Raw genomic sequence first — 13,608 nt, 5'->3', positions numbered from 1 at the left:
CTGAGCGGGACCGGAGCCGGCAGCCTCTCTACAGCCGCGCCGCCGAGCAAGTAATGTGTGCTCGCGGCGGCGGGCAGGAGATGGGCTGATGGGGGGATGTGGCCGGGATGGGGGGAGTTGGGGATGTGCCGCCGCCAGGAAAGGGGGATGCGACGGCGGGCTGGGGGTGGGCTGATGGGGGGATGCGACGGCGGGGCTGCGGGCACCATCAATCCCGCTGTAAATTTGTGCTATCATAGGGGTGAATTGATACCGGATCCGCAGCGGTTCTTGCTTCGAATCCGCTGTGGATCCGGTAGGTGTGAAGGCACCCTTAAACTATTCCTTGAACTGGGGGACTGTTATCAAAAGTGGTGCAAGTGGAACATACCAGAAATATTAGCTGGAACTGTTCCATTTTTCCTTTGCACAAGGTTGGCCATATTGATTTTTATATGCTATATTTGGAGGATTTTTAAAGTCATCTCTCATGGACAAAAAAAACAGGAAATCAAGCATCCCTGCGTCACAACAGAGTCGGTGGAGGAGTATGCTGAGGCGGATGCGCCAGAGTTTGAGAACGTGTTTGTTATATCAGATTTTCAGCACCCGTCCTTTCGCTACCTGTATAAGGCTGACTGCAGAGTGCTGGGCCCGCCGATCATCTTATATTGTGCACAGAAAGGAGAGGTACGGTTATTTTATGTAGAGCTATTTACTAAGCCATGCTGGAGATCAAGTCTTGTTGTTAATCCTTTTGCCGTTTTAGTTTTTCTCCTTTGCAATGTCTTATCTTTTTATTGTGATTTCACCTGTGGGCTGTAGGAATTATTAGAGCAGTGTATATTCTCTGTCTGGCTAGCAGCTAAAGGCTACTTTAGTGGGTTAGATATATAAAGCTGATAAACTATAAACTACTCCTAACATTAGTTAAAGTGAAATATTCCAAGCCTTTGGTATAAACTACAATAGATTTTTTTTTTTTTTTTTTTTTTTTTTTTAGCCTCTACCTTTCACTTCCCGGCCTCTGTACTGTGCAAGCATGTTGAATCTAGTCCTGTGCTTCACTGGCTTCAGAAAAAAGGATGAGCTGGTAAGAGGAATCATCTACATGGCATAATTATACTATTAACTGTACCACAATAAGCTTGGGCGACATGTGGCCTCCCCTGACCTGTCCTGACAATCTTTTCTTATTACTTTTGTAACATGTTCCAGCATTGGTATTTAATGAGGTATACGACTTGTTACTAAAATAACCTGAAGAAGCGCACTGGCAAAATCCATAAAGACTTTAGAGTCGTTTCATTATAGTAGCTGGGTTAAATGATCCTATGATGGGGATGAATGAAAATAAACATGCTGCCAACTGTAGTACACTGCGCTGGTCCCCCATTGTGAGGCAATTTTTTTTGTTAGGGTTGGGGACATGACATGGCAGGCCTGCTCAGCTTTTCAGTATTTGTAACAGTATCACTCATTTGCCACTAAATGGCTGAGTGGGTCTGCCACATCACATGCCCAAACCTGTGTCTGCACGACGGGGACCGGAGTAGGCAGGAGCAAGCAGGGTAAGTGCACCCTACCCAGGCAGAGTGCGATAAGGTGTCCTGGCTGGTGTTCTTTAATTAACTATAGCTGAGAAACAAAGCTAGATGGCACTACCTAGGCTCCACTTCCACTGATCACACTTGGGGTTAGCTAGGACCATATGCCGGCGGTGCTCCTGCCAGAATTCACACGTGTAACAGGTAATAGATAAAGGAAACGCAGGGCACTCACCGTTAGTTGCTATTCAGACCATCCAATTTATTTTGGTATGCAGGGGTAGCGGGGGAGACAGGAATGGGTGACCGCAGTTTCGCGGCGTGTGCCGCTTTGACGAACCCTTACGTGACCATGACGTCACTTCCTTTTATGTGCTCAGACAAGGAAAACTTTACGTGCAATAAAGTGAACAATGAACATTCAATGTACATATAATTAAAAACACATACTATATACACTAAGTAGACATAAGGACTACATTATCTCTTTTGCTACATGATATTTATATCGCTACGGGTATTTAATCCCAGACTGCCTAGCGCTTCATATTTAATGATATATTCAGTTTCTTTTTTCAAGAGCATTAACCTCCTATCCCCTCCACCCCTAGGGGCCGGTACTGAACACAATCCCACAAACTGTAATTGTGACGGGTCCCCATTGTGTGTTTGTTGCATGTGCTTTATCATGCGTGGGCTACCCTTACCTGTGCGTAATGATCTAACGTGTTCGGAAAATCTCTTCCACATCGGGCGGATAGTCTTGCCTATGTAATATCTCCCACAACTACAGATCAGGGCATAAACCACAAATTGGCTCTTACACGTCAAAAAATCAGTTACTCTATGTGTATGACCTCCCAGCTTAACTTGACTGCCATTCTGTAGCGACCTGCAATAATTACAGTGTCCACACTTAAAGTTACCATGGGCTGAGTTAGAGGTAAGCCAAGATCCTTCTTTATAGGTGTTATCTTTTGCTAATCTTCCATGGACTAATAGGTCCCTGATATTTTGTGTCCTCCTAAATGTCACTATGGGACCTTTAATTAAGGTCCATTTGGTATAACATGATGTATTGTAAATTTGTTATAATCAGTATTTTTTTGTTTTAGGTAAAGCTGGTGACATTAGTCCACCATATGGGAGGAACCATCCGAAAAGACTTCAGCTCGAAAGTGACACATCTTGTTGCTAATTCTACTCATGGAGATAAATTTCGGGTGTGCTTCACATTTCTACTTCCTTATAAGATATATAAATGATGATATTTTGCCAGAAATGTTTCTTCTGTGTGTCTTGTAATTTTTGGTATATAGATGACAGATGATATATCATTACTAAGATGTCTATTTAGGTTATCTTTTTGTAAAAAGCCATATGTCTATTTTGGAGTTTCCTTGCAATCTAGATGTGCTTACACTGTATTTTATTTGATTTAAACACTGTTTTCTTACACCCAGTCTAATATTGTAAATAAAGGCTTCCTAGTAGCACGCTGCATGGTACATTTGAATCCTTATGTGATTGCATAAGTGACTATAACCTGTATTATATCACTGCAATCTACCATGACTTCAAAGTGTGACATACAGAACGAACAAGTTTTTGTTTTTCTTTAGGTTGCTGTCAGTCTTGGAACTCCAATCATGAAGGCTGACTGGATATTAAAGGCATGGGAAAGAAGGAATGAACTGTGAGTATCTGTCAGATGTATTTGCTCCAAAATGTGACCTTTTTTTCCACGTTTGTGAGTTTGAAAAGTGGAGCGCAAACTGGGTGTGTTTTTTTATTAGGCAGTGGTTTGGGCTATACATTTTTAGATTTATTAATTTCAAAGCCAGAAACTGGGGCTCATTTTGGTGTCTATATACACCTCATGAGGCTACATTCAGCTTTAGCTTTGCTTTTAAGTGCATGATGGAAATTGTAGATTTGCAATAGCTGGGGGGCTGAAGGCCCCCCCCACCCCTGCTTTATAGGTCAAACACTAGTGAAGAAAGGCTTCAGAAGTGAGGCCTGGGCTGGTGATCCACTTATTTCATTGGCCATCAAACTTACATGGTGCCGCCGCCTTTCAGGATGGTTACATTTAAAACCTTGATTATGTTCTCCAGCCTTGGAGGCACTGTGTGTACTGAATATTTGGCATATATTACTTTATGGACATAATACTGAACTTTTGGAATTGGCAATTTCTCCTTGTTCGTTACACCAGATCATCTTCCTGCAATTGCATCATGGAAAGCCGATTAGGCTACTGCACCAGAGATAATAATTTCTAACATTTAAATGCTTCTGTCTAAACTGGCTGCAGCATTTAAACAATTAAAATGGCTGGCTTTTTTTTTTTTTTCAATAATCCAGTCCAAGTTGGTTGTCCTTTTTTGCATACAATGGGATTTTACTGCCTTTTGCATTAGTATATCGTCTTGTGACTCCACAAATTGCTAATGATTATTACTTGTATTCCTATAGAGAGTTCAGTGCAACTGATGAGGAGTTCAAGAGTGAATTTAAAGTCTCACCATTTCAGGACTGCGTATTAAGTTTTCTTGGTTTTTCTGAAGAAGACCGGGTGAGCATGGAAGAAATGACAGTAATGCAAGGTACAGAGAATAAATATATAATATAAATATAGTTTATATTCTGTATTTGATTGAAAAATAAACAAAGTCAAATTTTTTAAAATCATATTGAACTAATGAAATCTAGTTTTTTGATTCTTTAGAGTCCCCTCCAGCTTATGTAACAACTTTCAAGGCACACTTCTCTACAGTTGTATTTATATCTTGTTCACAAATTTCTGTGCAGCAATGTTGCAGATACTTGACCTGTAAAACCTACAGATAGAGTCTTCTCTTCACAGCTGAAATGAAGACGTGTTAATTTTTTTTTTCTGGATTAAGCCATGCTTGAAGACTTTTTTTTTTTTTTTTTTTTTTTTTTTTAAATGTTTACGTAATGCACTTTACGGTAAAACTGGCATTTTTCCTTTTATTCTGTAGGTCGGTCTGAACACGGCGTTATGCAGGTTTACTAGGTTTTCTAACATTTTACTATTTATTAGCAGTAAATCATTTTTTTTTTTTTCAAATAGGCATATTTAAAATGGTCCTATTGTAACTCCCATAGTGCACTTATTTTTTCACCTACGGAGTTGTATGGGGTGTCCTTTTTTTGTGTCATGATCTCTATTTTTTATTTGTAAATTTTTTCTAGATCAAACGTATTGATCGCTTTTTATTAATTTTTTTTATATACATAAAAGGTCATTAAAAAAAGCAATCTCTGCGTTTTAACGCTTTTTGTTCACGCAGAGAAAAGTATTGTTTTATACGGGGAAAGTTATTGTTTTATTTTAATAGATCGGACGATTACGCACGCTACGGTATATAATATGTTAATTAACTTTATTACTTATGTGTTTTTTGTATGAAATGGGAAGAGGGGGTAACTTACACTTTTATTGGGGGAAGGGTTATGGGGCACTTTGTAAAACTTTTATTTATTAACTTAATTTCACTTTTATAGTTTCCTTTCCCTTAGGGAACTATCACTTACCGTATTTTTCGCTTTATAAGACGCACTTTTTTTCCTCCCAAAGTGGGAGGAAAATCTAAGTGCGTCTTATAAAGCGAAGACTGCTCCCAAGCAGTGCAGAGCACCGCATGGAAGCCGTCCCGCCCGCCCCCTGCTCTGAGCGATCCCCTCCGCCCGCCCAGCCTGCCCCTCCATCGCCGCTCAGCTGAGCTGATCAGAAGCCCGGGAAAGTGCAATGAGCAGCACTTTCCTGGGCTCCTGATCGGCTGTCAGCTGAGCGAGCGGGCGGAGGTGGTCCCGGAACTCACCTGTCCGGCGGCCCCAGCAGCTCCTGTCTCCCGTCGGCCGCGCGCACTTCCGACATCCTCCGGGCACAGGCAGCGGGGTACAGAGACTGCCTGTGTCCTGGATGTGTTCTGCAGCCTCTATCATTCATGATAGAGGTTGCAGGACACTTCCGGCACAGGCAGCGTCTCTGTACCCCGCTGCCTGTGCCCGGAGGATGTCGGAAGTGCGCGCGGCCGACGGGAGACAGGAGCTGCTGGGGCCGCCGGACAGGTGAGTTACTGGTTTGTTGTTTTAGGGGGGGAAATGGCTGCTATGGGGGGCACAGGGTACTATGGGGGTCACTGGCTACTATGGGGGTCACTGGCTACTATGGGGGTCACTGGCTACTATGGGGGTCACTGGCTACTATGGGGGTCACTGGCTACTATGGGGGGATTGGCTACTATGAGGGGCACTGGCTACTATGAGGGGCACTGGCTACTATGGGGGGATTGGCTACTATGAGGGGATTGGCTACTATGAGGAGCACTGGCTACTATGGGGGGATTGGCTACTATGGGGGGCACTGGCTACTATGGGGGGCACTGGCTACTATGTGGGGCACTTTATGGGGGATTGGCTACTATGTGGGCACTATATGCTATCTCCAAACTGTGACAATGAGCAAAATATTTTTTTTTCTATTTTTCTCCCCTAAAATCAGGGGTGCGTCTTATCAAAAGGTGCGTCCTATAAAGCGAAAAATACGGTACATACATTGGATTACATACACTGATCCCTGCTATGCCATAGCATTGCAGGGATCAGTGTTATCTGAATCAGAACACCGAACAGAAGACTGCATGGAGTTAAGGAGAGGACCTTCGGCAGTCAGGAAATGCGATCGGGACCCCCGCAGACACTCTGTGGGGGCTCCCGATCGCTAAGTGACCGGAGATGCTCCGGTCACCTATACTTAAACGTGGTTGCAGCGAGATTGTGGCGTTTAAGGGGTTAATGGCGGGTAGCCGCGCGATCGTGGCGGCCCGCCATTGAGGGTGAGGGCCTGGCTGCAGATAGCCCGCTCCATAGCCCGGGACCGCGCCAGGGCGTACATTTACATCCTCCTGCGTGCAGGGAGTGAGGGCGTAAAATGTACGTCCGTGGTCGTTAAGGGGTTAATGACAGAAGTACTCTTCAGATATAGTTGATATGGTTTCCATTGACTGATATAAATATTTTTGCTTTTTTTTCAGGTGGTCAGTTTTTACCAGTTGGAGATGAAAAGTGCACTCATCTAGTTGTTGAAGAAAATTCTGTAAAAGAATTGCCCTTCGAGCCGCCAAAAAAACTGTATGTTGTAAAGCAAGAGGTGAGTAAGATATGTTTGCCCAATGACCAGAGCTACAGAGCTCAATAAAAAAAAGTTTTGGCAGAACAAAGCTACCCAGAGCTGTGAGCTGCTGGTTTGTTGATTTCTGTTCTTGTCTCTTCAGTGGTTTTGGGGAAGTATACAGATGGATGCCAGAGCTGGAGAAACTATATACCTCTTTGAAAAGGTAATTTACCTTGTGCTTTTTTTTTTTATTATTATTATTTATTTTGACAAAGCCCTAAATGTTCTTTATATACTTTTTCAACCCAGACTCTGTGGGGTGGTTGTGCTTGTGTCTAATTCACATCTGTGTTTAAAGGCTCCATTTTTATCCTGTTACAGAGCTCGCTGTAGTTGGACAGTCTGTTGCACAATGGACTCCAACATGCAAAATTTTGTGTATATGTGGAAAGTTGCCTAAACGTAGTTAATAGGTGACTAAACTCAGGCTATGTAAGGAGTTACACGTGCTTAAAAAAACATGGCCACATTCTTCCAGAAAAAGACACCACTTTGGGGCAGGTTTTGCAGCTGTGTTTCATTGAAATTAAATAAGTACCATGAAACTGAAAAATGTCAGTCAGGCAGAGGGGTGTAAGAGAGAGAGAAAATCAAGTAAACTCACTAGTCCCCGTGCCTCTGTTGCACCGCTCCCAGATCCTGTGCACCGCCAAAAGATTTAATCTTGGACTGAAAACCGCGTACGTCTCCTACGAGGCTCTTCCAGCTGCAGCGTCATTGCCTGGCTGAGCGGGGTGGTGTCCCTTTCCAGTCACTGGCTGAGCGGGCAATTGCTTAGCCGGGTTTGTGACATTGCAGCTAGAAGAGCCGCAATACACCCACAACTGTCAACAGGACCCAGTAGCGGCGCTACTGAATTTATTTTCCCGCACCCCCTCCCCCTAGCTGAATTGAAATACCTGTGCTGTTTTTTTCAAGAAAGCAGCTGTGCTTTTTCTTATTCAGGATAACCACTTTAAAGTAAATAGACAGGCTGATTGGCCCTCAGGGTGTGAAGGATTTTTTTTATTATGCTCTCATTGACGCTCCATTATTCTTATGGCCTCTATGTCTGCCTATCCTGCTTTATAGGTCCTGCCCAGTGAGTGATTTGCACACTTGTGCACTGAGCATGGAAAGTACACACTTTTTTTTTTGTGGTCTTCATATTGATTTTTGCAATACTGCGTTCTATGTACAGTTAATAAAGATTATCTCCAATGTTACATATGGGAGGTGCAGTTTTTTTTTTTTCTAAATTCATAGTATTTGCATTTGTGAAAAAAAGTATCTTGACATATACCTGGGATGTACAGCATTAACTGTTTGACATCAGCTTTATCTTAAAGGTGAGCCAAACCAGCAGAATACTGAATATATTTGAAGACCTTTTATGTACAGTTTATAATAATAATTTTAAAAAAAAATGTGGAAAATCCAGTTAAGTATTTCCCAAGTTGCACAACCTTATATGTTAACTGGAACCCACGTTCACAAGAATGGGAGGTCCCATATTCTCCAGGCCTAACTGGAGGGTGATTAAGCATGTACATGCTGCTGTTTCATTTAGACTCTAGAGAAGAGAGCCTAGTACAGTGCTGTCTCTGGCGTATTTCTCAGTTTTTCTGGTGCAGCAATGCTCAACTACCACTCCATTCCCATGGTTTGTTTTCATTATGTGAAATACCTTCAATAGATTTCACTGTTTTGATTAATGCAATAGTATCATGCAGTACCTTGGCACATATCATTAAGTATGTTTCTGCTTTCTCTGCAGCATGATAGCCCAGCACTCAAAAAATCAGTGTCATTGCTTTCATTGAATACTCCAAGTAGTAACCGCAAGAAACGCAGATTAAAAGACACCCTAGCACAGATAACAAGAGAAACTGACATGTCACCATTTCCGCCTCGAAAAAGGCCTTCAGCAGAACATTCCTTGTCTATGGGATCATTGCTTGACATCTCAAACACACCGGAGTCTGGAAAGTCTATTTCAGGTCAGTGAGTTGTTTTTAGACCTAGCCTACAAAGGGATGCATTTTTATATAAAGCAGCAAAGTTGAAATACTTAATACTTAATTTCTACTTATCTTGCAAACTTTCCAAAAAAAAATAGAACTATGACCAGCTGGTACCAAATTGATAAAGTCCAATGTAATTTAGAAAAGTAATTGTACACAATTATTCATAGTTGGAGGTACGCAGTGCTGTACGCAACTCTACGCCTGGAATCACTACTGTATGCATCACTAAAATGCCCATAAGAAATGTGGTGTGGCTGGTGTGTTTTACACACTTCAGCTCAGCTTATTCATAGAGCCATTGAATAAACTAGTGTATTACATTTCACTTTACCAGATACCCCCAAAATTTCTTCTAAACCTAAGATCTCCACACCTGCACCACAAAAGCAGTCAGCAAGATGGCAGGTGGCGATGGAGCTGTATCAAACAGAGAGCAACTATGTTGACATTTTGACCACAATAGTACAGGTAATGTCATACTACATATGTGAGTGATGTACCTTGTGTCTTACAGTCAGCCAGCAATGTGTGTTACCTTTTTCCTTTTGCTGAATAGCTTTTTCAGGTTCCCCTAGAAAAAGAGGGACAGGTAGGAGGACCGATTCTTGCTCCAGAAGAAATCAAGACCATTTTTGGAAGCATTCCAGATATTTTAGACGTTCACACAAAGATAAAGGTACGTGTAGAAAAGAGTAACTTGGTACAGACATCAGTGTTTTAAAACTTGAAAAGTCTTTCAAACTTATTATTATTAAACTCCCGTATTTTTATTTTTTATTTTTAGGATGATATAGAAAAATTGATGATAGACTGGGCAGAAACCAAAAGTATTGGAGATATAATTCTTTGTTACGTAAGTGGTTCATGTGAATGATTTACAAGTGTTTTAAATGAATGTCAGATGCAATTCATGTTCCAAACTGCTGACACTGTAAAGGATCTTTCACACAGGTCAATTCTCGAGTTCTTAGGAATGCTTATTGATCCTTGTACCTCAGCTGATTTGGTCTTTTGTGTGGTATGATTAATAAAATCATAGTTAGCGACTGCACATCTGTCTTAAAAGGTGAAGTGAGGGCAACTGGTTTCAGCAAGTTTTATATAGATTTATTTACTTTGATAAAAAAAAAAAATCTGGTCTTTCTGTACTTATCAGCTGCTGTATGTCCTGCAGGAAGTAGTGTATTTTTCCCAGTCTTACAAAGCACTCTCTGCTGCCACCTCTGTTCAGGACAGGAACTGTGCAGAGCAATAGCAAATCCCCATAGAAAACCTTTCCTGCTCTGGACAGTTCCTGTCATGGACAGAGTTGGCGGCAGCAGCACATTGTCAGAGTGGGAAAAATGCTTCTTCCTGCAGGACTTGCAGCAGCTGATAAGTAGTGGAAGACTTGAGATTATTAGAAGTAAATTTCAAATTATATAATTTTCTGACTACAGTTGATCTGAAAGAGAAAAATATTTGCTGAAGTTCCACTTTAATGGCTGCATGAACGATACAGCAATTATTTGTGCAACTTGGAGAATTGTCTTGTAGGGGCACTGAAAGCAAACAGGGCAGTGTAAAAGGTCCCTTGGATAGCTGTTAAGTCAAGGAGACACATGGCACCTTACATTCCATAATGTAGAAAAATGCTTTTATTAGCCTCTGACATGGTCACTGGAGTTCTCAAGCTTCTGATGTGCTGGAATACTGTATTACTACCCCTCCCATACCTGATTATGCTTGATTGGCAGTTTGCTCCAAGCAGTGATTAGGGTTGGGAGGAAAAAGAGAATGTTTCAGGCCTCAGAAGATCTAGAGCTTGGAAAAGCATGGACAGAAAGTACTGTGTGTCGTCTTGACCTAGGGATGTGACTAGCATTTCACTGATTCTTTTGATATTTTTTTTTTCTTTTTTACCTTTAATGTATTTGAAATATATAATTTTTCTTTAATTAGTTAACATTCAATATGGCGCATATTATATGCAGTATATTTAAGTTATGGCCCTGAAATGCCATAATTAAGGTGGCGTTTTTTCCCCTATTGGTAATGACAAGCCTCCACAAGACAGCTCTGGCACTGGCATATCCCTCCTAAAACTGAAGTTGGCGTAACCTGCCATCAGGTTTGATAACACTGACTCTCCAATGATACATGATGATGATTAAGAGAAGGATATGGTGGCAAAAAATCTAGCACACCATATCATTCTCCTGGTAAGTCAGGACTCCCCCATTCACCTTATGCCTGGTGGAAGGTTCTGCTAAGTTTCGTGTTTATCATAATGTGCCCCTGGGCATGACAAGGAGGGGAAGAGGTGGAAATAAGCATACATGATGCAGAAATCTTCCCCTGCTCTGGTGGTGTAGATTTCTGCCCAAACTTGTGCCAGACACAGGTCCGGTCCTGTCGGCTTTACAAACAGGTGTGTTCCTTCTTGGTAAATCCAGCTGGGTAAATGGGGACAAGGTGTCCGAGTACACCCGCCCTGATAAATGTCCCCAAGGTGCATAGATATCTTTAGTGGTAACAGTAGGGATTTTCTATGATAAATTAACTGTTATGTTTCAGTCAAAGGGTTTTAACTGTTAACTGTTTCACTTTTCAGTCAAAGGATTTGGTGAAAATATATCCGCCATTTGTAAACTTCTTTGAAATGAGTAAAGAAACTATTATAAAGTGTGAGAGGTTGAAGCCAAGGTTCCACGCCTTTCTCAAGGTATGCATCAGACTTAAATGCTCCTATTTTGTGCTATGTGTGAAGAAATGTACAAAAACATGTTGCAAAATGGACTGAAAATTCAGTTTAGAGCCAATACTGTTTAACAAAGTTACATTGAAGCTTGAAAAATAAACTTATTTTTCAAGATTATTTTATAATATTACAATATTAATCCAGCAGAGGGAGAGACTCATTGTGATGGCAATTATATGGCAGTTGGAATAAATCCTAAATCAACATCATATTTCCTCTAGAAATTTCAACCATAACCAAAAAGGCATCCAGGTCCCTCATCATCATGTTCAATAAATCATTAATCTCAGCGCTATGTATCATAGAGTTCCATAGACTCACTGCTCTTACAGTAAAGAATCCCTGTCTGTGATGGTAAAACTTTGATTTCTCTAAACATAGAGAATGCCTCTTGTCCGTTATATTAGTGCTGGTAATCTATTTTGGCATGGTCAGTATTGACCTTAAGGTGTCTGTTACATGTAACAGAGAAAGAGGAATGTCCAGCTCCAGACTTAGTTCCCTTGCAAGGGAACTAAGTCTGGAGCTGGACATTCATCTTTCCATGTATCCTGAATGGCTGTTTGCCGAACAGCAGTCCTGTGCACCGTCTAAAGTTCCCAGGAGAATCAGTGAGCTGCAATAGTGTGTTTCTATGATTACATGTAACAGAGAGCCACTGGGAAGGACACGTGAACTTGCTCCACACACCCCTAGTGGCCCCATTACACATGTTTTGGTGGCCTAGGGGGTTAAAAGCCCACACACTACAGGTAGGCTTGAGCAATCCCTTTAAAGGGCCAAAATGCATACAGTTAGTTTCTGTTACAGTTTTCTATAAAGCTATACATTAATGTATTTTTTTTTTTTTACATCCTTTTACCTAGTTTATTTGGGTAATTGCATTTTGGGATCATCACATGGCTGGTAAAATCCAAAACCATAACCAGACTCGCAGAAGACAAACGCTATGTCCGTTTTGGAAGTCTGTAATGTCATTTCCTTCATTTGCAGATTAATCAAGCAAAGCCAGAATGCGGGAGGCAGACATTAGTTGAACTGATGATCCGTCCAGTTCAGAGATTGCCTAGCGTTGCTCTTCTCCTTAATGGTAAGTTGTTATATCAAGATTACCAACTAATTAGGTAATTAATTAAAGGGAGATATTATTATTATTATTATTATTATTATTAAATATTATTATTATTATTTTTTTTTTTTTTACAACAACTTTTATGTGACATTGTAATATAACTTTTAAAAGAAAATATACCTTTCTTTTAACTCTTAATTGACTGGCAGCGGTAAGGGGTGACAAGGATTCTCTGCTGCAACCAGTGGCAGCAGTGTCAAGAACTGCAGGACCTCAGAAACCCTGGTCCCTTCTCTGTTCTATACTGCTAACCCTTCTGCATGCTGCATTAGCGATACTAAGCCTCCCCTTATGTCTATTCTTTTATTTATTGTATTTTTATGAAACTTGGAGGTGGCATGGGAACACGCCCACAGTCCTCCCATAACAAATAAGCTTTGTAGGTAACATGTAATCAGGAAAAATAAAATGTCATCCGACAGATTTACACACATATGTAATCCTTGGAAGCGAACTAGGAGGCTGCACTGAATCCACTCACGAGAGAGAGAGAGCAAAAAACAAAGGTGCTAGGGATCCGGCAGGGGTAGCAATCAGAAGCTAACCGAGCTCTTGAAATCCAGTGTTTACAGGTTATCTTGTGTCTGTCTCTCCTGTGAGGCCCCCATGATGACGGGACCGCCAGCTCACCCTGGGTCTGTATCACTCAACAGAGCAACATATTCTGGTGAATTTTAAAATCCATCCAGGCAAGTCGAGTTTTTGAGAATTTGTCTGCAGAATCATTAAAGGAGAAGTCCAGTGAAAATTTTTATTAAAGTATTGTATTAACCCCCGAAAGTTAAACAAATCATCAATATACACTTATTAGGGGAAATGCTTTAAAGTGCTTTTTTTCCCTGCACTTACTACTGCATCACGGCTTCACTTCCTGTATATCATGGTGATGTCACGACCCGACTCCCAGAGCTGTGCGGGCTGTGGCTGCTGGAGAGGATGATGGAAGAGGGATGCTCAGTGTCCCTCCAGTGCCCTGTGTCCCTCAGTGTCCCCCTGCC

General features: G+C 41.4%; 1 protein-coding gene across 6 annotated transcripts in view; it reads left to right on the top strand.

Annotated features, from left to right (window-relative positions):
* ECT2 (epithelial cell transforming 2) overlaps nt 1-13,608 on the top strand; it is a 79,318-nt gene that overhangs the window by 19,464 nt on the left and 46,246 nt on the right. For all 6 annotated transcript variants that reach the window (XM_069975179.1, XM_069975178.1, XM_069975176.1 and 3 more), the window contains 13 exons: nt 487-669; nt 983-1,072; nt 2,642-2,749; nt 3,149-3,222; nt 4,005-4,135; nt 6,593-6,708; nt 6,833-6,895; nt 8,489-8,711; nt 9,073-9,206; nt 9,295-9,414; nt 9,523-9,591; nt 11,332-11,442; nt 12,472-12,568. In XM_069975179.1, the coding sequence (XP_069831280.1) occupies nt 487-669; nt 983-1,072; nt 2,642-2,749; nt 3,149-3,222; nt 4,005-4,135; nt 6,593-6,708; nt 6,833-6,895; nt 8,489-8,711; nt 9,073-9,206; nt 9,295-9,414; nt 9,523-9,591; nt 11,332-11,442; nt 12,472-12,568 (1,519 nt within the window). The remainder of the gene's footprint in view (nt 1-486; nt 670-982; nt 1,073-2,641; nt 2,750-3,148; nt 3,223-4,004; nt 4,136-6,592; nt 6,709-6,832; nt 6,896-8,488; nt 8,712-9,072; nt 9,207-9,294; nt 9,415-9,522; nt 9,592-11,331; nt 11,443-12,471; nt 12,569-13,608) is intronic.

This window comes from Dendropsophus ebraccatus, chromosome 6 (genome assembly GCF_027789765.1).
Source record: "Dendropsophus ebraccatus isolate aDenEbr1 chromosome 6, aDenEbr1.pat, whole genome shotgun sequence".
NCBI lineage: Eukaryota > Metazoa > Chordata > Amphibia > Anura > Hylidae > Dendropsophus > Dendropsophus ebraccatus.
The sequence above is the reverse complement of the archived record's forward strand: the minus strand, read 5'-3'. Positions and strand labels throughout refer to the sequence as shown.